The sequence below is a fragment of the Lynx canadensis genome, chromosome E1 (genome assembly GCF_007474595.2).
Source record: "Lynx canadensis isolate LIC74 chromosome E1, mLynCan4.pri.v2, whole genome shotgun sequence".
Taxonomy (NCBI): Eukaryota; Metazoa; Chordata; class Mammalia; order Carnivora; family Felidae; genus Lynx; species Lynx canadensis.
The window spans coordinates 44348331-44371769 of record NC_044316.2 but is presented as its reverse complement, the minus strand read 5'-3'; the positions used below and the strand labels follow the sequence as shown (position 1 = coordinate 44371769).

The window sequence follows — 23439 nt, the reverse complement described above, 5'->3', positions numbered from 1 at the left end:
TTCCTTCTTCCTCTTTCTTCTTTCTTTCTTTCTTTCTTTCTTTCTTTCTTTTCTTCCTCCTTCTTCCTTCCTTCTTACCTTACCTTCTTCTTCTTTTATTTTTTTCTTTTTCTTTTCTTTTCTTTGGTCTGTTTATCAGTTTCTGGAGATGCATGATAAATATCTAACTTCTTTCTTTTCTTTCCTATTTTCTTTTATTTTTTCTTTCTTTCTCTCTTTTTTTTCTTCTTCTTCTCCTCACTCCTTCTTCTTCCTTCTTCCTTCCTTCTTTTTCTTTTCTTCCTTTCCTTTCCTTTCTTTCTTTTCTTTTGGTTGCTTTATCAGTTTCTGGAGAGCATGATAAAATCTCCATTCTTTCTTTTCTTTTTCTTCCTTCCTTCCTATTTTTCTTTATTTTTCTTCTTTCTCTTCTTTTCTTTTCTTTCTCTTTCTTTCCTTTCGTTATCTTTCTTCCTTCCTCTTATCTGTTTTTCTCTTTCCTTTCTTTCTTTTGGTCTGCTTTATCAGTTTCTGGAGATGCATGATAAATATCTCCCTTCTTTCTTTTCTTTTTTCTTTCCTTCCTTCCTATTTTCTTTTATTTTTTCTTTTCTTTCTCTCTTTTCTTTTTCTTTCTTCTTTCTTTCTTTCTCTTTCTTTCCTTCCTTCTTTTCTTTTCTTCTTTCCTTTCTTTCTTTTGGTCTGCTTTATCAGTTTCTGGAGATGCATGATAAATATCTCCTTTCTTTTCTTTCTTTTTTCTTTCCTTCCTTCCTATTTTCTTTTATTTTTTCTTTTCTTTCTCTCTTTTCTTTCTCCTTCCTTCCTTCCTTCCTTCTTTCTTTTCTTTCCTTTTCTTTTCTTTTCTTTTGGTCTGCTTTATCAGTTTCTGGAGATGCATGATAAATATCTCCCTTCTTTCTTTTCTTTCTTTTTTCTTTCCTTCCTTCCTATTTTCTTTTATTTTTTCTTTTCTTTCTCTCTTTTCTCTTTCTTTCTTTCTTTCTTTCTTTCTTTCTTTCTTTCTTTCAGTTTGCTTTATCAGTTTCTGGAGATGCATGATAAATATCTCCCACGGTGATTATGGGTTTGCCTATTCACTTTTTTAGCATGCATAGTGCCTTTAAAAAGTCTAAAGTTAATCCTTACAATTCTGTTAACTGTTATCTGTCAGTTTGCTAGGTACACACAGGTTCAGGATAGTTATATCTTTCTGAAGATTTTTAAAAGTAATTAAATAGCATCTTTATCTTTAGCTATGTTTTCCTTAAATTTTACTTTCCCTATGCTAATATATTGATACCAGCTCTCTTTGATTTGTATTTGCCTGATTTATCTTTTTCAGTCTTTTTACTTTCAAACTTTCTGTGTTGTATTTTAGGTGTGTCTCCTTTAGAGAACATATATCTGAGAATTATTAAAAATCAGTCTCAGTGTCCTTTTTTATTTTAAACTTGAAAGATGATCCTTTGTCTATGTATTTTTCTTTTTCATCCTTGTTTTTTTAAACTAGTGTGTTTAATCTTTTGTCGTGACTACTGACATACTTGGATTTTTCTATTTTTAAAAATTTTTAAAAATATTTATTTAGGGGCGCCTGGGTGGCGCAGTCGGTTGAGCGTCCGACTTCAGCCAGGTCACGATCTCGCGGTCCGGGAGTTCGAGCCCCGCGTCAGGCTCTGGGCTGATGGCTCAGAGCCTGGAGCCTGTTTCCGATTCTGTGTCTCCCTCTCTCTCTGCCCCTCCCCCGTTCATGCTCTGTCTCTCTCTGTCCCAAAAATAAATAAACGTTGAAAAAAAAATAAAAAAAAATTTATTTAATTTTGAGAGAGACAGAGCATGAGCGGGGGAGGGGCAGAGAGAGACAGACACAGAATCGAAAGTAGGCTCCAGGCTCTGAGCTGTCAGCACAGAGCCCAACATGGGGCTGGAACTCACAAACCACGAGATCATGACCTGAGCTAAAGTCAGATGTTTAACTGACTGAGCCACCCAGGCACCCCATCTGCCTATTTTGTTTTGCATTTTCTATTATTCCATGTTTTCTCTTTTTTCTTATTCTTTTTTCCTTCTATTTGACAATTATTCATTTTAATGATTATTCATTAACTTATTTATGATTCATTTTAGTGATTATCCTCACATTTTTAACACTCAATTTTATTTTTGAGGCAGCATGAGCAGGAGAGAATCAGGGAAGAGAGAGAGAGAGAATGGGAGAGAATCTTAAGCAGGCTCTATACGCAGTGTGGAACCACATGTGGGACTTCATCTCACGACTGTGAGATCATGACCTGAGCTGAAGCCAAGGGTTCAACACTTACCTGACTGAGCCACAGAGGCGCCCCAACACTCATAATTAATTTAACAAATTATAGATTTGACCAGTATCCTAAGTCTCTACTCAAACAATAAAATGAACTTAGGAAGCTTTAATTCTGAGCACCACCCTTCTCATCTCCCATGTCACTGTGCTGTAGAGTATTTTAGCTCTTGTTTAGTACTCTCCAAAACAGTTAATTCTTTTTTATTTCCAATCTTTAGGAGTGTAAAACATACATATGCTTCAAAAATCAGAGTATGGTGAATATACACTGTGATCTCCTTGCCTCTTGTGTCTCCCAGCCCCTTACTTTCTCTGTCTGCAGGCAACCAATGTTACTATTCTCTTGGATTTCCTTCCAGAACATTTTACAAGGAAAAAGTATATGTACATACTTTGTATTTATTTATTTTTCTCCTTTTTATACGAATAGCAGTGTATTACACATACTGTTTCATATCCTTTTCCTTTTGGAGATCTTTTACATCATCACACAAAGAGTTTCTTAAGTCATTAAAATGGCTGCAGGGGCACCTGGGTGGCTCAGTCAGTTAAGCATCCGACTTCAGCTCAGGTCATGATCTCCCAGTTTGTGGGTTCGAGCTGCACATGGGGCTCTCTGTTTCGGATTCTCTGTGTCCCTCTTTCTGCCCCTCCCCTGGTCGTGCTCTCTCTCTCTGTCTCTCTCTCACACTCTCGCTCTCTTTCTCTCCCCAAAATAAATAAATTTTTAAAAAATGGCTGCAGAATATTTCATGGTAAGGATAAAGCATAATTTAACTAATCCCCTAGTTATTTAACCTAGTAAATACAGTAGTAGTTAACCTAGTAAATAGTTAACCCGGTAATAGAGTTAATCTAGTAAATGGTCATTTAGTTATTTCCCCAACCGTTTGCTAGTATAAACAACCATGTAATGAGTTGCCCTGTATGGGTGGCATTTGGAACAAGTGTATCCCAGATAGTATCCTCGGGGTGAGATGCTAGGTCATGAAGGTGGCTGAATATGCCACCCCAAATATGTGACTTTGGCAAAAGGAGTATTTTGAGTTAAAGGGACTTGGAAAACAGCGGGTGTTAAGAAGAGCACTCTGATCTCTCTCCTCTTCCTTCCTGAATGCAGGGGATCAACGCCCCATAAGGAAGATGCTCTCTTTATATCAGGAGGAAAGTAACATTCTTATCACTGGGAATGGGGAGTTGAGGCTGGCAGAAATCTGTACAAATTGTGTTAAACTGATCTTTGTCTTCTAAACTCCACCCAATTAACTACCCTAGGCCAAGTCCCTTTGCCTGGACACGTTTTCACTCTATTTACAACTCTTTGGCCAATTTAGCACACAAGTGTTGGACTCTGCTACTTTGAGTCTTCGTTTTCTGTGGGGACTCCCATGTACCTGTAAAATTTTTAAAAATGTGTATGCTTTCCTCCTGTTGATCTGTCTTATGTCAATTTAATTCTCAGGCTCAGCCAAAAGACCCTAAGAGGGCAGTGGAGAAATTGTTCCTCACTCATAGTCCACAGGTGTGAGGTCTGTTACTTTGGTAGGTATTACCAAATTTCATCTGTGGAGGTTGAACCAATATAAACTCCTATCTGCAATTTATGAGTACCCCATGTATTTTTCAACCTTTTGATCTTGGTCAGTCTAATATGGAAAGATACTATCTTTCTGTATTACCACTTTCTTTTTTTTTTTTTTTTATTCTTTTTTTTAGATTTTTTTTAAAGTTTATTTATTTTTAATTTTTTTAAACATTTTTATTTATTTTTGAGACAGAGAGAGACAGAGCATGAATGGGGGAGGGGCAGAGAGAGAAGAAGACACAGAATCAGAAGCAGGGTCCAGGCTCTGAGCCATCAGCCCAGAGCCCGATGCGGGGCTCGAACTCACGGACCGTGAGATTGTGACCTGAGCTGAAGTCGGACACTCAACCGACTGAGCCACCCAGGCGCCCCTGTATTACCACTTTCAAGGTGGTTTTGATTTGGATCTTTTATGAAGAATGGGATTGAATATCTTTTCACACTACTGAGAACTATCTGTTCATATCCTTTGCTTATTTTTATACAAGTTAGTTTCTTTCTAATCAATTTGAAGCTCTTTGATGTATTAAAGGAGTTAGCCCTTTGTGTACGAGTTGCAAATGTGATTATTTTTGGCCATGCAGAAATTTTTGATCTTGAAGTAGCAGAATTAATATCTATTAAAAAGGGGCACCCGGTGGCTCAGTTGGTTGGGCGTCTGACTTCGGCTCAGGTCATGATCTCATGGTTCATGAGTTCAAGCCCTACATCGGGCTTTCTGCTGTCAGCACAGGGCCTGCTTCAGATCCTCTGTCCCCCCCCCCCCACTTCTGCCCCTCCCCTGCTCTCTCTCAAAAATGAATAAACACTAAAAAAATTTAAAAAAAATACAATGACTTAAAACGTTTGTCATTAAAAAACATGTTATTAGTTCTGTTAAGTTAGAACTTAAAAACTTAAGTATTTGAATTAACTAATGTTTAACTAATATTAATTTGAATTAATTAATAATTGAAATCTTACCTGTGCTTTCCAGTCTCTTTTATGGAAAAAATAGTTCTCAAAGAAGTTCAGAGGCTCTTTTCTCCTTAGCATTTCTAATTTCTGCATGTCTTTGAATGGCTTTCCCATCACCACCCCATCCACATTAGGAAACAATGGAAAGATGGGTATTTTTGAATATGGGCTATCTGAAGGAGGATTGCACCCTAAAGATAAAAACAAAAATGATATTATGAACCGTGTAAGAGGAAATTCACATAAAAGACATACATGTAGTGCCTATTTTGCTCTTTGTCTAGGCTTCTCAGTGGCTGTGACCCCCACTCTTCACTCTCCTGCCCTCTCCCCCGCCCCCAGACTACAGGCTTCACCTGAATCATGAGGACTCAGGTTAAGATGCAGATATGCTTTCCAATGATACCTGTGTGACATAGACCAGACAGAATAGGCTGTGGTCCTGTTTCTATAGCACTTGACCTCTAGTGTTTATTTCTGACCAGTAATCTACAAATAAATCCTTTGCAACAGTGGGGAGAGGACAAATGGCTCTTACTCTTGAGCTCTTCAAGAAATTTAAATAAATCCTTTTCTTTCATTATTGCAGTCTGGGCAGCATTGGCAAAGGCAGCTGTGCTTGAGCTGGGAGGGGTGCTTATGTCTTGCTTAAATCTCCTTTTTTCATAAGCCATGGTGTAGGGATTCCATAACATTCCTGTTTCCTGGAATTTTCTTTGGAAATAGCTAAAAAAAAAAAAGTAATTAAAAAAAGAATAAAAAGTGCTGTATAGTCCTACTGAAAAACTGCCTAAGTGTTGGACAAAAGGAAAAAAAGTCCAGCTGCAAGGTATTGGCTGAATCCATTTATTTTAAACTTAATTTATATATTCATTCAATATCATTTATTGAGTGCTTAATTTTGTGACATTCATAGAATATCTACTAATACTTTCCCCAGGCCATTTGGCTAGCTTATATTTCTAGTTTCTGGGCTTTGGCTTCCTTCCTCCTCCCCCCCAAACCTCAAGTCTTGTCTAGAAAAAATACCTATCGATAGTGATCCTTGACAAAGCCTTGAGTGGTACCAGCTTGAATACAAACATTAATCATGCCTACCATTATATTACTTTGTGTTGAGTTTTAAAATGCAACTTTCTTTTAATTAAAAGAAATCCTTATTGCAGAGAATTTGGAAAATGCAGAAGAGTATAAAAAGGAAGTGTCACCAATAATCTTACTATTCAGTAAATTACTATTGGTTGCATTTCTTTGAGTTGTGTGTGTGTGTATGCATGCACATGTGTATCAACGGATTTAGGAGATCTGTTACTGTGCATTTTAGTTTATAAATACTTTAAGATATGCTAAGGAACTCTCATTCACAGCACAAACATCCCCAAAGGTATAGACATCTGATTTACAAACATGCATGCCTTAAACATTCATTGCAGATCAGATTCCCTCTTGCAGCTGGAACGATGGACGTCTCTCTGGAGCTGTGGGCAGTGGGGGAGGACTTGGTATAGTGGGGCTTCAGTACCAATGTGGGAGACCTCGCTTCTCAGTTTGCGGAGCAGAGGACCGTCACTGCTTACTGTCTCAGAGGACGAAATGCAAGACCTTGCTTATCATTACACAGGCAGGTTTTTCTGTTACAGCAATGGGAAGCTTCATTGCTTTCTGGGATGATGACAGGCAACCTTTTTTTTTTTTCCTCTCAGAAAGAGGGAAAGAACTCATTCTAAATGTTGCAGCTGCAGCAGTGGTTGGGTAGATGTGCCAATAGCATTCTGCTTAGAGTCTGGTTTATAAATTTTATTTTATTTTATTTTATTTATTTTATTTTATCTTATTAGAAAGAAAGAGTGTGTGATCAGCGGACAGGGGGAAAGGGGAGGGGAGAGAGAGAGAGAGAGAGAGAGAGAGAGAGAGAGAGAGAGCATATGAATGAATCTTAAGTAGGCTCCTTGCTCAGTGTGGACCCCAACTTGGGGCTCTATCCCATGATCCTAGGATCATGACCTGAGCCAAAATCCAGAGTCAGATGCTCAACTGACTGAGCCACACAGGTGCCATAGCAGTCTGGTTTATAATCAGATAATTCCTTCCTTAACCTTGAACCCAACTATCCACAATGTTCTTATCCTCCTCTGAAAATATATAATGCTCATTTCTCTTAGTGTAATTTAAAGGTCTTGAGGCAGGAGCATGTCTGGTGTATTTGAGGAACAGCAAGGGTGCTAGCCTGAATGGAGCAGAGTAACAGGAGACAAAGTCAAAGAGGTCAAAAGTGAGGGCAGGTCACCTAGAAGACCAATAAGTCACATACAGTCTAAGACTCATACTCAGAGGGAAATGGAAGGGTTTTGAAGGTTTTTTAAAATAATATTTTATGTTTTTAAGTTTATTTTGAGAGAGACAGAGACAGCGCAAGTGGGAGAAGGGCAGAGAGAGAGAGGGAGAGAGAGAATTCTAAGCAGACTCTGCACGGTCAGTGCTGAGCCTGATGCAGGGATTTCATGAAACCACGAAATCATGACCTGAACTGAACCAAGAGTCGAATGCTTAACTGACTGAGCCACCCAGATGCCCCATTGGCTGAAGATTTTGAGCAGAGGACTGACATGATCCGACGTTTTAAAAGGATCATTTGGTGCTGTAGGCATTAAGACATCAGCTAGATAGAGGGAGTGTTGAGAATAGACTGGAGTGGGCAAGGCTGGGGTGGGGAACCAAAAGGTACAAACAGGGAGACCAGTTAGGAGACAGCAATCCAGGAAAAAGCTAATGCGTGTAAAGTGCACACTCAGAAATTGCACATAATGTTTAGTAAACGTTGTAATCAACTACAGGAACACCTGTCAAATTCTACCATTACCCAGCTCAAGACCGGCTTTCTCAGGAAACTACATGAATGATCTTTGCCACTCATTTGGCATTATTTAGTTGTCTACGTACTTAAGGCTTTACTCTCAATTTATATTTTAAGTTCCTTAAATGCAAACACTACATATCAAACACTTCATCTCCTTAGAAACCAGGTATATGATAAGTAACAACCATCATCATCATCAACAACATCATCATCATCATCAAAACACCAATATCAGCAAACATTTCCTGGTCACTTACTGGGTGTGAGAGGCAGTGTAGGGCAGTGGAGAAGCGCATGGGTTCTGGAATCAGACTATGCTAAAATCCAGGCACCATTGCTCCTTGGGGCAAAGTACAACTACCTGTACTTTAGGTTTTTCATTTGTAAAATGAGGACAATAGTACCCATTAAGGAGGTGAGGATTCAAACATTATCTATCTATCTATCTATCTATCTATCTATCTCTATCTATCTATCTATCTATCTATCTAGTATGATTATTGTAGTTACTTCCACATAATAATAGTTCTTTTTTATGGGGCTCTAGGAATATTTATTCCTACGTTCCCACAAATGCCCTATAAGGTGGGTATTATTATTGTTCCCATTTTATAGGTGAGAAAACCAAGGCTGAAAGGTTAAGCAATGTGTCAAGTTTGTGTACTAATAACAGGCATTTAATAAATGCCTTTGAACTGGAATGAAGAGTAGAATTTTGTGTGCCTTCTGTTCCACACCTGACAGATACAGGACAGCATAGAGCTACCCACGGAGGATTCAGAAAACATTCTGTATTTTTAAGCCTAGGAGGGAAGGCACAACTTTGAAAGAGAATTAGTTAAAAAATTGGTAACAGCAACATTCAATATAATATAATGATAACAATAGATTGAGAAAATTTATCTTTAGTGATATTTGTTGGAATAAAACACATTTGGGTGTGAGAATATTTCCTCATCCTCCATTCTCGGGTCTACTTCTGGCTGTGCTCCAGTCCAAAAGGCTACTTTGGGATGTCTGAAATTGCTATACATCGTCCCAGAGTCAAAGGAAGCCCCGGGGAGTTCCAACATGAATGAGAGTGTCTTCCAAATGAGATTTCCAAGCCCAACACAAAGATCATCCCTGGAAAAGTCTGAATTCTTCTGGGATTCTCTAGCCTAGGGTAGGAGAGTCTGAACTTTCTTGGTTGTCTTAGGCCTTCAGTGGGCCCTGAGATGGACTGAGGTCAGTCTTGCAATTTCAGAACTAGGTAGCACAGTTGGGATGAAGGAATTAGGTCTCATGTGGCACGTGAGCATTGCCACAGACCCCATCTCCTTTGTTCTGGGGCAGACCCTGTGGAGAAGGATGTTAATCAGAGGTGACTGCCTTGTACATATCCTCATAAGTGCTTCTAAGAAGGCTGTTTTTACCCCTTTCTTTGCCACTTACCTTACTATTTCCATTATAGCCTTTCTGGGTAAGGCCGAAGTCTCTACAAGCTTTGATAGGATTTCAAACAACAGGATCCCTGGGTTGCCAGCTAAATCTAAACATTTCTCCTTTTCTGGAACTATGAAGGAGAAAAAAATTCAAAATGCTTTCTGAAAAAAACCATCTGTCAAAAAAAAGTAATAAGCTGACAAGTCTTTTTATTCTATTTACAAGAGTAATACCAGGTTAGGTACTAGAGAGTTATAGAAAAACATTAAAAAATCTGTTCTATTTGGTAGAAAGGTCATTTTAATTACTGAACAGACAGAATAATCATTAAAAAATACTTTTAGTTCTGGGAGCCTGGGTGGCTCAGTTGGTTAACAACCGACTCTTGGTTTTGGCTTGGGTCATGATCTCATGGTTCATGAGTTTGAACACCGTGTCGAACCCCGCTTCGGGCTCCACGCTGCCAGTGCAGAGCCTGCTTAGGATTCTCTTTCCCTCCCTCTCTTTGTGCCCTTCCCCTGCTCACACGGGCTCATGCATTCTTTTTCTCAAAATAAATAAATACTTTTCGTTCAGTGACTTCTAAGTATATATTGACTTGAAGTAAATATGACTTGTAATTAAATTGAATTTAACATAAACACGACTCATGTATTAAGGACTATTGTCTTGTTCTTCTAGATTAAGAAATTGTTGATAAACATATCTCGGGTTTGCAAGCAAACCCTCGTTACTATAGTAGTACTTGAAGCAGTAACTTCTGTTTATTCTAAGGACAGTTCACAGCCTATGAATGAGTGCTTTAAAAACAATTTTTTTTTTTTATTTTAGAGAAAAAGAGTGAGCAGGGGAGAGGGGGAGAGAGAGAGTGAGAGAAACTTAAGCAGGCTCCACACTCAGCACAGGCTTGACACTGGGCTCGATCCCATGACCCTGGGATCGTGACCTGAGCCGAAACCAAGAGTCAGATGCTTAACCGACTGAGCGACCCAGGTGCCCCTGAATGAGTGTGTTTTCAAAACAGTACACAGTATTTAGAATTTAGAATGTATTTATCCTAGAAAATATAACCTGAATTGTGGTTAGTTTTTCCAAGGCAGGCTGTTAAACTCATAAATAAACCATCAGAGGACTAATAATATGTCAAGTACACTTTCACATCATTTATGACCATGTGTGAGAATATGCTCTTTAACCTCTAGCCGACTCTCCAGTCCTTGCACTGAGGGAAGACTTCATCAGGGTGAGGAAGGTATTTTTTAGGAATAGTAAATTATTTATACCCCAAATTTGCAAGAGAGAGAGCATTTTTCTTTTTCTAAAAAAAAATTTTCATTTGTAAAGGGAGCTCCTCTCAAAGTAGCACAGGCGCTTGGTAAAGAATATTATAAAAGGTGACCGATTTTTTCTACACTACTCCAAATGTTCACACCAGAGACCAAAAAGCAGTGTCTCCTGCAGAAGGACTTGATGCATTTAAGTTAAAATTCTAAAACTGTATCAATTTGCTTAGCAAATAGTGTTTTGGAGAAGCAGTATGGCAAGTAAATCTCACCCCAGAATACACCTTCCTCACGTGTCTCCTGATCAGAGGCCTAAATGAATAATAGTTACTATGCAGTGACTCACAGCTACCCAGCTGCCATCTGTTCTGTAATAGCTCTACTCACCCACAGCTTTAAGAAAGCGGTTCTTATCTGTTAACACCTTTATGAAGTCTGAGAAATTCACCTTTCCATCCCCTGAAACAGAAATTTGAAGGCTCAGAACAAAGATATAAGATGTATTTTAGTAATTAGATTATATGTTAAATGTCAAATGAAAACACCTTGGACTATTCAATACGTAAAATCACAGCATGTTAAGGCTGGAGATGTGCTCAGGTGAGCACTGGTCTTCTCGAAGTGGTTTTAGCACTGTTACATGAGTCACCCACAGCCACCAGAAGCAATGGTGGGGTAAAAACATCAACCAGGCTCTCAGCCCCTGCAGTCCTAACCACTCACTCCTTTCCTGGAGACTTGCCATTTTTGCATGGAATCCACCCCTGGCTTCCCATACCCCCCCCCTGCTATTTTTATTATTAAAACAACCCCAAGTTGTACCCAGTCACCTCTAACGTTAAAGAATAGTGCTGTTAGAGGTATGTATGTGTGTTCTGATGAAAGAACAGACAAACTGGGCGGAGTTAGTGGAAACAAGTGATGCCTTAATTGACCAGTGACACTGATTCACATGTGGGCCTTATGCTAATTGAATGGGGCGCTGGCAATTGGGTGGGGAGAGGTAAGAGGAGATAGTGAATATATACTCCATACAACATATCAGCATGGGCTATAATCACTAGGTCAGTGTATTCAAAGGGAATGTTATCTAACAGCTTTAAAAATAGCAACAAAAATGCTGTGGCATTTTTGTCACAGTACAGATGGGCTCAGTGGGTGATGGGCATTAAGGAGGGCACTTGGGATGAGCACAGTGTTATATGTAAGTGATGAATCACTGGGTTCTACTCTGGAAACCAATACTACATTGTATGTTAACTAACTTGGAATTTAAATAAATTAAAAAATATGTAGGTGGGCTCTAATGATGGAAGGAAGATTTGTACTAATAAGATTCAAATGGAAACAAAGGGCTTGGATTTTCTTGGTAACATGTCATTTTTGAAATTGTCAATGACTTTGTATCTGTTATTTCAAGGCACCCTCCAAAATGTACATCATGACAAGTAATCTGAATTTGATGTTGAAATATGACAGTCACTTTTAGTTTCCACACAGAACTTTTCAAAGGATAGTCCATTTTGTACAATTTGATTTTGTAACTTGTACACATACTTTACTGATATCCTTAAAGAGAAACACGTATATGTACTTTTGACAATAAATGAGATTTATTTCTCATTTATGTAATCACTGATAGAAATATATAAATTTATAAAAACCTTCTATGAGAAAAGTAATTACAAGTCAAAGTACTCACTATCAATATCAGCACATTTTAATTCATTATAGACATCATGCTTGGTTAGATTCATTCCCAACTTGGCTAGAGTGCACATCATTCCGTGTAAATCAATACAGCCAGTTTTATCCTTGTTAAAGAAGTTGTAGGCATCTTGGAAGGCTGAGGGAATGCAGTTAAGTTAGTCAGACAGTTAGTTATTCAAGAATGAGTATAGGGGTGCCTTGGTGGCTCAGCCAGTTGAATGTCTGACTTCAGTTCAGGTCATGATCTCACGGTTTGTGAGTTCGAGCCCCGTGTCAGGCTTTGTGCCAACAGCTCAGAGCCTGGAGCCTGCTTCGGATTCTCTGTCTCCCTTTCCCTCTGCCCCTCCCTTACTCGTGCTGTGTCTCTGTATTCCAAAAATAAATACTAAAAAATGTATTAAAAAAAGAATGAGTACATATTCTAATGAACTAGGATAGACTATATAGTTGATTGGAGATCATGTTCTAAAAAATTATTGAGAGAAAAATGAGTACATAATAGACATTTCATATAAAGGACATCATCCTTCCATGAGATTTGAACTGGAATAAACTACTTGGTGGAAAACCAAATATGTTCGCAAAATGGTCTTTGAAAGATGTCCATGCCCTAATCCCTGGAATCTGTGGATGTATTACTTACACAATAAAAATGACTTTGCAGTTATAATTAAGATAAATTATTGTGGATTATCGGAGTGTGCCCAATATAATTACAGGTCCTTTAGGCAGCCAGAAGCAAGAGAGATGTGGCAAAAGGAGAGATTGGAGAGATTCAAAGAATGAGGAGGGATTGGTTTGAAGATGGATGGGGTCATGTAATGTGGAATGCAGATGGTTTTACGGGGCTGAGAGAGACTCCTGGCTAACAGCCAGTAAGGAAATGGGTCCTCAGCCCCAGAACCACAAGGAACTGGATTCTACCAAGAACCTAAATAAGCTTGGAAGTAGATTTTCCTTTAGAGCCTCTTGGTAAGAAGCCAGGCTGGCCAACTCCTTCATTTTGGCCTTGAAAGACCCAGAGAAGAGGAACTAGCTGAACCCACCTGGACTTCTGACCCACAGAGCTGTGAGATAATACATCTGTGTTGTTTGAAGCTGCTAAGTTTGTGGCAATTTGTTATGGCAGCAACAGAAAACGAATGGACCCAAATATACCCAAATTATATGCATGCGAATGTTTTGAATAGAGTCAAAGTTTTTTCAAAGACATACTCCAGGCATTAACTGGAGCCAAACTTAGACATGTATTTTCTAAAATCAGCGAATGAATAAATAAACCGAGAACAAAGTATATCCCAAATGGCACCAGAATAAAACTTATTTCATATCACAGTCAAGTATTAGCATCTATATGTATGCAATGTGTCTGTATGTATGAGATTCATCTTATAGAGATAATGATACCTGTCTTAAAAATGTGTGAATAGGTAACATCTTTCTCCCTTGATAGGAGGCAGGCTTCTCTAGGGCTGGAGCCATCTCTGACTGGTTTCTAATTTCTCCCTAGTATTTCTAGCATGTTAGTAGGTATTACCTTCATTCATGCAGCCTTTCAACAAATACGCACGTCTTTTTTTTTTTATGTTCATTTATTTTTGAGAGAAAGAGACAGACAGAACACGAACAGGGAAGGGGCAGAGAGAGACAGAGGCACATAATCCAAAGCAGGCTCCAGGCTCTGAGCTGGCAGCACAGAGCCCGATGTGGGGCTCGAACTCACGAACCGTGAGATCATGACCTGAGCTGAAGTCGGACACTTAACTGACTGAGCCACCCAGGCGTCCCAAATACGAATGTCTTCTCTGCGTCAGGTGCTGCTCTAGGTGCCTAGGCTGCACTAGTGCCCTAAATAGACAAAGATCTCTGCACTTATATAAATATAATAAATAGGTAAGTTGGATAACATGTTAGAAGGTAGAAGACAAAGGAAAAAAGAAAAAGAAATGCATGTTGGGGGGATTGGGAGTTCCAGGGATTGAGGGATAGGTTGCTTGTATTAAATACGTGAGATCTGAGCAAAGACTTCAAGGGGATGAGGGAATAGATATCTGGGAGAAGAGAGGACCAGACAGAGGGAAGAGCCAGAGTGAAGGTGCCACGGGGAACAGGCCTGGCATGTTCCAGGAACAACAAAGAGGCTGGTGTGTCTGGATTGGAGTGAGCAACAGGAGAGGAACAGGAAAGGTCAGAAGTGTAGTGTGTGTGTGTGTGTGTGTGTGTGTGTGTGTGTGAGCGTGTGTGGGTATATTTTACCATTTATTTTAAATTTTATTTTAAAATGCATTTTTAAAAGTTTATTTACTTATTTGGGAAGAGAGAGAGAGAGAAAGAGAGAGAGAGGAGAGAGAATCCCAAGCAGGCTTCACACTGTCCGTGCAGAGCCTGATGTGAGGCTCAAACTTAGGAACTGTGGGATTATGACCTGAGCTGAAATCAAGAGTTGGGCACTTAACCACCCAAGCCACCCTGGCACCCCAAATTTTACTTCAGATTGGTTTTAGATATAGTTGCAAAGATAGCCCAGGGATCCTGTAGATCCCTCACCCAGTTTTCCCTAATGTTAGCACCTTACATTACTCTGGGACATTCATTACATCTAAGAAGCCAACACTGGTGTAGTGCTGTTAACTAAACTGTAGACATGAATGGGATTTCATTAGTCTTTCCCACTCCAGGAAATAGTCTATCCCATCCAGGGTGCTCTATTACATTTAGTTGTCACGTCTTTTTAGCCTCTTCTCTGTCACAGTTTCTCAGACTTTTCTTGTTTTTGATGACCTTGGCAGTTTTGAGGAGTACTGCTCAGGTATTTTGTGGAAGTCCCTCAATCTTGGGTTTTCTAATGTTTTTCTCATGGTTAGCCTGAGATTATGGATTTTTGGAAAGAAGATGAGCAAAGTGAGGTAACGTTCTCCTCACGGTGTAAGAAGGCTGCATATTGTCAAGATGACTCGGCACAGATACGTTTACCTGGATTACCTGGCTGAGGGAGTGTTTGTAAGGGTTTCCCCCTGTAAAGTTACTTCCCTCCTTTCCATTTTTCTACTCTTTGGAAGCAAGTCACTAAGGGAAGTCCAGACTCAAGGGCCAGAGGGCCGGGGAATGAAGCGCCATCTCCCGGAGGAGGTAATAACTACATTCATTATTTGGAATTCTCTTGTAAGGGAGAGTTCTCGCTTCTCCATTAAAAAAAAATTCAATCAATGACCAACTAGGATTTATCCCAGGAATAAAAGGTTGATTTAATAATCAAAACCATGTATTAATGTATCATCTTATCAAGCTAAACATAAAAAATGTGGTAATTTCAAGAGACAGAAAAAAGTACTTGACAAGAACATCTATTCTTGCTAATATCAACAACGTAGAAATACGAAAGAATGATCTCATCCTAATAAATTTTATCTTTGAAAGACTCTGTAAAAAAAATTCAATCATTTATTTCTGTCAGTATGGACTTGCAGTGTTATAACCCAACACTACTTTATTTATTTTGGTTGCCCCAAATTACTCTAGCTTTAATCATTGTGAGCCCTTCCAGGTTGCCCTCATGCATCCCTTTGAAAAGCTCCTGTGTCCTTTTGTTTCCTGAGTGCTTCCTTACTTTCTGCCAGTACAACATGTCCCAGGTTTGTCTTGTCTATTCCCTGCCCGGGCCCCAGAATCAGCCATTTATCCAAGCTAGTCTGCTTCTTTTATGGGAGGCCGGCATTAGGAGTCAAGATCTGGGTGGTGGGTATGCTGTGGGGGTATTGATGCTTCTAAGTCCTCTCAGCCGACAGAGCTAGGAAATACTGTGCATGGATAGTAACACATGGATACACACATACTTCTAATTATTTCTTGATCTGTCCATCTGTATTCATATGAAGCTAAACATGAGTTCACACTGATGTCTCAGAACCTAAGCCAGCACCACTGGTTTACTGGAGCCTTCTCCCCGTGTTTATCTGTAACTTCCCACTCCAAACCGTGAGAAACCTGGCTTCTGCCATCTGCCATCCATTTACTGGGTTACTCCACCCAGTCCATAGGTACAACAGTTTCAGAATTGTTAAGCTATACCCCTATGGGAAACAACTTTACTGGCTACAGTGTGTTGTTTCTGTACAGTTCCTTTTGTGTCGGGTCTTAGAGTTTCCAGTCAAAACACCATTTTCAAAGTTCCTTAGGTCATCTCCTCCCCTCACACCCACCTGACTTATGTTTCAACAGGATCACTCTGGCTGTTAGAAAAACAGACTTTTGGAAGAGTTTGGATACAAGTTGGAGACTGGTGGTCAGGAGGCTATTGTGGGTGAACAACAATGGTGCCTCCGACCAGGGTTGGAGCAGAGGTGGTAAGAACTGGCTGCTTCTAGATGTATTTTAAAGGTGGAGCCAATGAGATTTCCTGGTGGACTGATAGGTAGGGTGAGACAGAAGAGTCAAGATTTTTTTTTTTCCAGAATAGTGAAAGATGGAATATCATCATCTGAGATGGGGAAGGTTGTGGGTCGAGCATGTTTTAAGAGTAAGAGGCTGAGGGGAGGGAAGAATGGGGAGGTACTGTTTAGTGGGTGTGGAGGTTCAGTTTGGGAAGATGAAAATGTATGGAGGTGGATGTGGTGACGGCTGTAGAACATGTGAATATATTTAATGCCACTGATCTGTACGTATACACTTGAAAATGGTTAACACTGTAATTTTTATGTTATGTGTATTTTTGAAATTAATTAAATTTAGTTTAATTTTTTTATTTTAGAGAGAAAGAGAGAGCGAGCATGTGAGTGGGGGAGAGGGGCAGAGGGAGAGAGAGAGAGAATCTTAAGCAGGCACCATGCTCAGCATGGAGTCCGACACAGGGCTCGATCTTATGACTCTGGGATCATGACCTGAGCTGAAACTGAGCTGGACACTGAGTGTCACCCAGGTGCCCCTATGTTGTGTGTATTTTACCACAATGAAAAAGAGTGTATGAAGAACACGTCAGGAGTTCAGTTTGGGATATGTTGATTTTGCGGTATCTATTAGACATATACATAATAGACATATACATACATATACATATGACATATTAGGTGTCAAGGAGGCAATCACATATGAGCCTGGAGCTGGGGAGAGAGGCTTGGGCTGGACATACACATTTGGGAAGTGTCAGCATGTAAGTAGTATTTAAAACCTGTTCCTTCCTGCAGAAACCACAGGAAGGGACCTTGCCCACTGCCCCCCACCCTCCACTTTGCCTCCTGGCTGACTCTGGTGCTGCCCCGTGTGCCCTTCATGGTTTGCTGTGCCTCTTATTTCTAGGGATGTAGGAGTATAACACTTTCTTCCTCCTTGACGGTCATTTATGTGTCTGTCTGTCTTATAATACCCAATTAAAATAGATCCTGGGAACCCTTAAAACAAGCATCAATGTATATGAATGCTATTAGAAACCTTAAAGTTTAAAAAAAATTTTTTTAATGTTCATTTATTTTTGAGACAGAGAGAGACAGAGCATGAACGAGGGAGGGTCAGAGAGAGGGAGACACAGAATCTGAAACAGGCTCCAGGCTCTGAGCTGTCAGCACAGAGCCCAACGCAGGGCGCTAACTCATGACCTGAGCTGACGTGGGACACTTAACCCACTGAGCCACCCAGGTGCCCCGAAACCTTAAAGTTTTAGAAGGCTATCAACTGTTGTTGTTGTTGTGATTATTATTATTTGGAAGTTTATTTATTTATTTTGAGAGAGACAGGGACAGCCCGAGTTAGGGAGGGGCAGCGAGAGAGGAAGAGAGAGAGAATTCTAAGCAGGCTCTGCACTTCCCGTGCAGAGCTCCATGCGGGCCTCGAATCCACAAAATTCTGAGATCAAGACCTGAGCCAAAACCAAGAGTCTGACACTTAACCGACTGAGCCACCCAGGCACCCCTATAAACTATTATTAAGGCATTTAGCTCAGTTTTACAAGGATAAATGCAATTCCGATCTCGACAATCTTTTGTTTTTCAAACCGGTTTTCCCAGAAATAAAGGTGATTCTTTGCTTCCTGTTTTTTCAACTGGTCCCAAACTTGGAGGGTGAAGCATTAGCCTTCCCAGAACCCAAACGCAGTCATGACTGACTTTCTTTCTTTTTTTTGTTTTGTTTTCTTTTTTTCTAACGAGTCATGCTTTCCCTTTCCTTTGGGCCTTTGCAGATTCTACTCTATTTTGCCCAGAACGCTTCCTTTTTGCTGTCTGCCTTCCACTCATTATCCAACCTTCTCTGGGACTCCCTTTCTATCCTCCCAAGACCAAGTGAGGAGACTGTCTTTTATGCTCCCATAATACTTTATACTTCCCCTATCATAACTTGTGTCATATTGTGATTTAAATTGTTTCAGTCAAAAATTCACGCTTTAATGATCTGACTTCTCTGAAAGACTTCCTATCAGGGCAATGACCATGTTTCCCAGGCTTACTACATCATGGGCTTTCAATAAATATTGCTATTTGGACTGATAAACTGTAGGAAGCTTAGCTAATTTTATCATTATGATTTTTTTTTTCTGTGAGAAATCCTGGGGCTTCATTACTTGATTTCTATTTGACTTTGCATTTGTTCTTTTGCATACCCACAGTCCTTATTTGAATACAAATATTTGTCTAGGACTGTCCAAATTCTAGGAAGATGTCTGTTTGAAAGTAATCGCCCTTCCTTCCCATAAATTAGACCCTGAATTAGAACTTGTGGTCTCAAATAGCAGAGGACTACAGTCAACCCTTGAAGTTACAGATCTCAGAGAAGAAAATGATCAGATATACCAAGGAGCGTTCATTTGGGGATGATTCTCATTACCTTGTATTTGTGAAGCATTCAGCTTCCTTTCTTTGTGCTGTAATTGGCACGGGAGAGATCCTGGTAAATCTTTATCCCTGACAAAAGACATGAGAAGATTTAATACATATGTGAAACCAGCAAATGTTAGTTCCATTCTTCAGTTTTTGCTGACTGGAATGACTGTATGCATCACAACATATCCAGAGGAGATGCAGCGAGAAAATGTTGGCCACCAAGGTCCACCTTTGCCCTATCCCTGCCCATCGCCCTTACATCCTTAAAAAAACTCTGATTTTCTCCATTTTACAAAAGAGAAAACTGAGGCTCGGAAGGATTAAATAACTTGTCCCAATTGCACAGATAATAGGTAGAAGTCCTGAGATTCAGACTCAGGTTTATCTGACTTCAAAGCTCAAGGATATAAGCCCTACACTATTCCTATTGCTAGAAATATAAATTCAAATTTTTAACGGATGTAGGGGGTGCCTGAATGGCTCAGTTGGTTCAGCATCTGACTCTGGATTTGGGTTCAGGTCATGATCTCATGGTTTGTGAGTTCAAGCCCCACACTGGGCTCTGTGCTGACAGTGTGGAGTCTGCTTGGGATTCTCTCTCTGCCCCTCCCCTGCTCATGCGTGCATGCTGTCTCGCTCTTAAAAGAAATAAACATAAAAAAATTTTTTTTTTTAAATTTTTTTTTTTTCAACGTTTATTTATTTTTGGGACAGAGAGAGACAGAGCATGAACGGGGGAGGGGCAGAGAGAGAGGGAGACACAGAATCGGAAACAGGCTCCAGGCTCCGAGCCATCAGCCCAGAGCCTGACGCGGGGCTCGAACTCACGGACCGCGAGATCGTGACCTGGCTGAAGTCGGACGCTTAACCGACTGCGCCACCCAGGCGCCCCATAAAAAAATTTTTTTAACTGGTATAAATAATCTTATGGTGAATATCCTTATACTGAAAACTTTGTATCTATAATTATTTTATGACTTTAACTGCCAAATTATATTTTTACCCGCATATGAGATAGAGGTAGATATATGTACATCTACATCTATACCTATATCTATATATGGTCTATATGTATATCAACCATATCTGTATGTATGTATCTACCTATCTACTGAGAAAGTGATCACTTCTGGAAGGTTTGGAACACTGGGTGACTTTTCATTTCCTCAGAAAAATAAAATCTGGAAAAAAGAGAAAATGTATGGATACTTTGGGGATATTTTGTATAGATCTACAGGAGGTTATTAGTTTAGAGTACATAAAGTACATTATGCATAACTGGATTTTCTTATAGTAATTTAAAAGTAGGTTTAAAAAATCATAATTTTATACATTAATTTTATTTAAAATACATTTAGGTTTGATACTAAACTAAAAGTTTTATTATTATTATTATTTTTAATGTTTTATTTATTTTTGGGACAGAGAGAGACAGAGCATGAGCAGGGGAGGGACAGAGAGAGAGTGAGACACAGAATCCAAGGCAGGCTCCAGGCTCTGAGCTGTCAGCACAGAGCCTGACGCAGGGTTCGAACTCACAAACTGTGAGATCATGACCTGAGCCGAAGTTGGACGCTCAACCGACTGAGCCACCCAGGCTCCCCTATTATTATTTTTTTTAATGTTTGTTCATCTCCTGAGAGAGAGAGAGACAGAGTGTGAGCAGGGGAGGGGCAGAGAGAGAGAGGGAGACACAGAATCCGAGGCAGGCTCCAGGCACACGAACTCACCAACTGTGAGATCATGACCTGAGCCGAAGTCGGATACCAAACCAACTGAGCCACCCAGGCGCCCCTAAACTAAAAGTTTTAATGGAATCTCCTAGTTTTTATCTTTTTACAAGAAGCAAATGAAGTGAAACTGGAAGAAATACTACACATGGTAATTTAAAAAATTATCGTTTATGAATTTAGTCTCCTCAGTATCTAGTAGGTTCAACTCATTTTCAAAGAGGGACCTGGGGAAAAAGGAGGTAATAGGTCTCAAAATGCATCATTCCCAACTTTTACAACATGGAATTTTACCTAATTAGTTTGTTTTTTCTGCTTTTACCAACACTGATTTCTTCTGCTGCTGTTTCCATTCTATCACTTATTTGAATCTCTGAAAACTCCAGTTTGCCTTACTCAGGTTATTTTATATTCATCGTATTTCTAAATATAAACAGGTTCCTTTTGCATGATATGAAAGATGCGGTAGATGGAGAAATAGGAAGTTCTCGAGAAGCAAGTCAGGCAGTGTGATGTCTTTATTAGCAACATTCAAAAAGGATCCTCTTGGCAGAATTTCAAACCACACAGGAAATGGTCTTTTTATTTTATAATGTTTCAGAGCTTTGAAGAACCTTAGGTTTGGAATGAGCCTGGGCTAGCCTCTCATTTCATGTAGGAATTCCCTCTACGTGTGCTTTGTCTAGACTTTGCTTGACTCCTTTCAGTGACAAGAACGTCACTAGTTCAAGGGACAGTTTGTAATGCAGGGTGAGGGAACAATGAGATCAAGGGACTTGGTGGCTGTAAGGTGTCTTGCCCACATCCCTCGGAAAGAGGTCAGGAATCTATTCCTGCAGCAGCGAATGGCACAGTCAAGGACGCTTGGAGAAATCTCTCCAAGTGGCAGAGAAAATGGATGGTGGTGAGGGAGAAGAGAGGCTCTTCTTCTTGTGCTCTGATAAAATATAGATCAGGCTCTTTTAGTCACTAGTGGCTACTGTTTATTGGAATTTGTAATTATCAGACGGAGGAAAAAGCTTTTGCTAATATCACAGGCAAATCTCCCTTCCCAATTTTAGCTCAAGGTCAGTCACGGCTAATTTACTAGATTTCATTTTACCCATCATATTTGAGCTACAGACCTTCTCTGTACTGACTTGCTTAGGGGATTAGGTCTTCTTTGTGATCCCCTAATGTTATTCTCCTTTACACTGGCACTCAACCCATTTCAGATTCTGTGTCTCCCTCTCACTCTGCCCCTCCCGTTCATGCTCTGTCTCTCTCTGTCTCAAAAATAAATAAACGTTAAAAAAAAATTAAAAAAGAAAAAAAAGAAAAAAGGGGCGCCTGGGTGGCTCAGTCGGTTGAGTGTCCGGCTTCGGCTCAGGTCATGATCTCGCGGTCCGTGAGTTCGAGCCCCGCGTCGGGCTCTGTGCTGACAGCTCAGAGCCTGGAGCCCGTTTCAGATTCTGTGTCTCCCTCTCGCTGACCCTCCCCTGTTTATGCTCTGTCTCTCTCTGTCTCAAAAATAAATAAACATTAAAAAAAATTAAAAAAAATAAACTGGCACTCAAAATATCTTAATGTACTGCTGACAACTTCTTAAGCCCTCTAGGATATTCTGTCACCTTACACAAAAATTGTCTCTCATTTGGGCGAACAGGAAGAACTTTTTGTTTCTCCAATCAAAAAGGATTTTTTCTTTTCATAAAAATCTTTATCTTCAATTCATATGTTTTGTTTTATAACTAAATTTATCACAGGATACTTGAAGAACATCCTAATTTGTTTCCTCATAGCCTTTACGGGTATTTAATATATTTACCACCTTAATAATTCTTTTTTTCCATTTATTTTATTTTTAAATTTTATTTATTTAAATTCAAGTTATTTAACATACAGTGTAGTAATGGTTTCAGGAGTAGAACCCAGTGATTCATCACTTACGTAGAACACCCAGTGCTCATCCCAATAAGTACCCCCTTAATACCCATCACCCGTTTAGCCCACCCCTCCCACCTCACCTCCAGCAACCCTCAGTTTGTTCTCTGTATTTAAGAATCTCTGATGGTTTGCCTCCCTGTTTTTTTTTTTTAATGTTTAATGTTTATTTATTTTGAGACAGAGAGAGCAAATGGAGAGGGGGAAGGGAGGGGAAGAGAGAATTCCAAGCAGGTTCCATGCTGTCAGTGCAGAGCCCAATGTGGGGCTCGAACTCACAAACTGTGAGATCATGACCTGAGATGAAATCAAGAGTCAGATGCTTAAACGACTGGGTCACCTAGATGCCCCCTCTCTGTTTTTAGGTTATTTTTCCTTCCCTTCCCCTATGTTCATCTGTTTTGTTTCTTAAATTCCACATATGAGTGAAATCATATATATGTCTTTCTCTGACTTATTTTGCTTGGTATAATACACTCTAGTTCCATCCACATTGTTGCAAATGGCAAGACACCTTAATAATCCTTTATCTTAATCTACTTATCACCTGAATACATTCATTACTTACCTCTTGCCATGGGAACTGGGTACTTTTGTTAGAGGATTCAGCTTAACTTTTGATTTAATATCAGAAACTGCCATGGGGCCAATAACTCTGTCTGGAATTCAGAAGATACAAATAGATCAAATCACAGATTAATTCCTCTATTTTCTTTTGCAACTTCCCTAGCTTAATACCTAGAGTTTGAAGTCCAGGGCCTTGAGGAATGGTAATATGTGCAAATTCAAGTTAGAGGTGTGTGCAGAGTTGGAAGGCCATGCGGAGGGGCCCTTCACCGTCCAGAGATCTCTAAGCAA

The 23439-nt window shown here is 39.7% G+C and overlaps 1 protein-coding gene across 1 annotated transcript in view; it reads right to left on the bottom strand.

Moving 5' to 3' along the window:
• Positions 1–23439, bottom strand: part of EFCAB3 (EF-hand calcium binding domain 3) — a 76937-nt gene that overhangs the window by 5225 nt on the left and 48273 nt on the right. Inside the window, exons 16-22 of the mRNA XM_032591138.1 lie at positions 23150–23240; positions 18933–19009; positions 12115–12258; positions 10800–10871; positions 9139–9259; positions 5386–5573; positions 4854–5038 (exon numbers count right to left, since the gene is read on the bottom strand). Coding sequence (XP_032447029.1) covers positions 4854–5038; positions 5386–5573; positions 9139–9259; positions 10800–10871; positions 12115–12258; positions 18933–19009; positions 23150–23240 — 878 coding nt within the window. The remainder of the gene's footprint in view (positions 1–4853; positions 5039–5385; positions 5574–9138; positions 9260–10799; positions 10872–12114; positions 12259–18932; positions 19010–23149; positions 23241–23439) is intronic.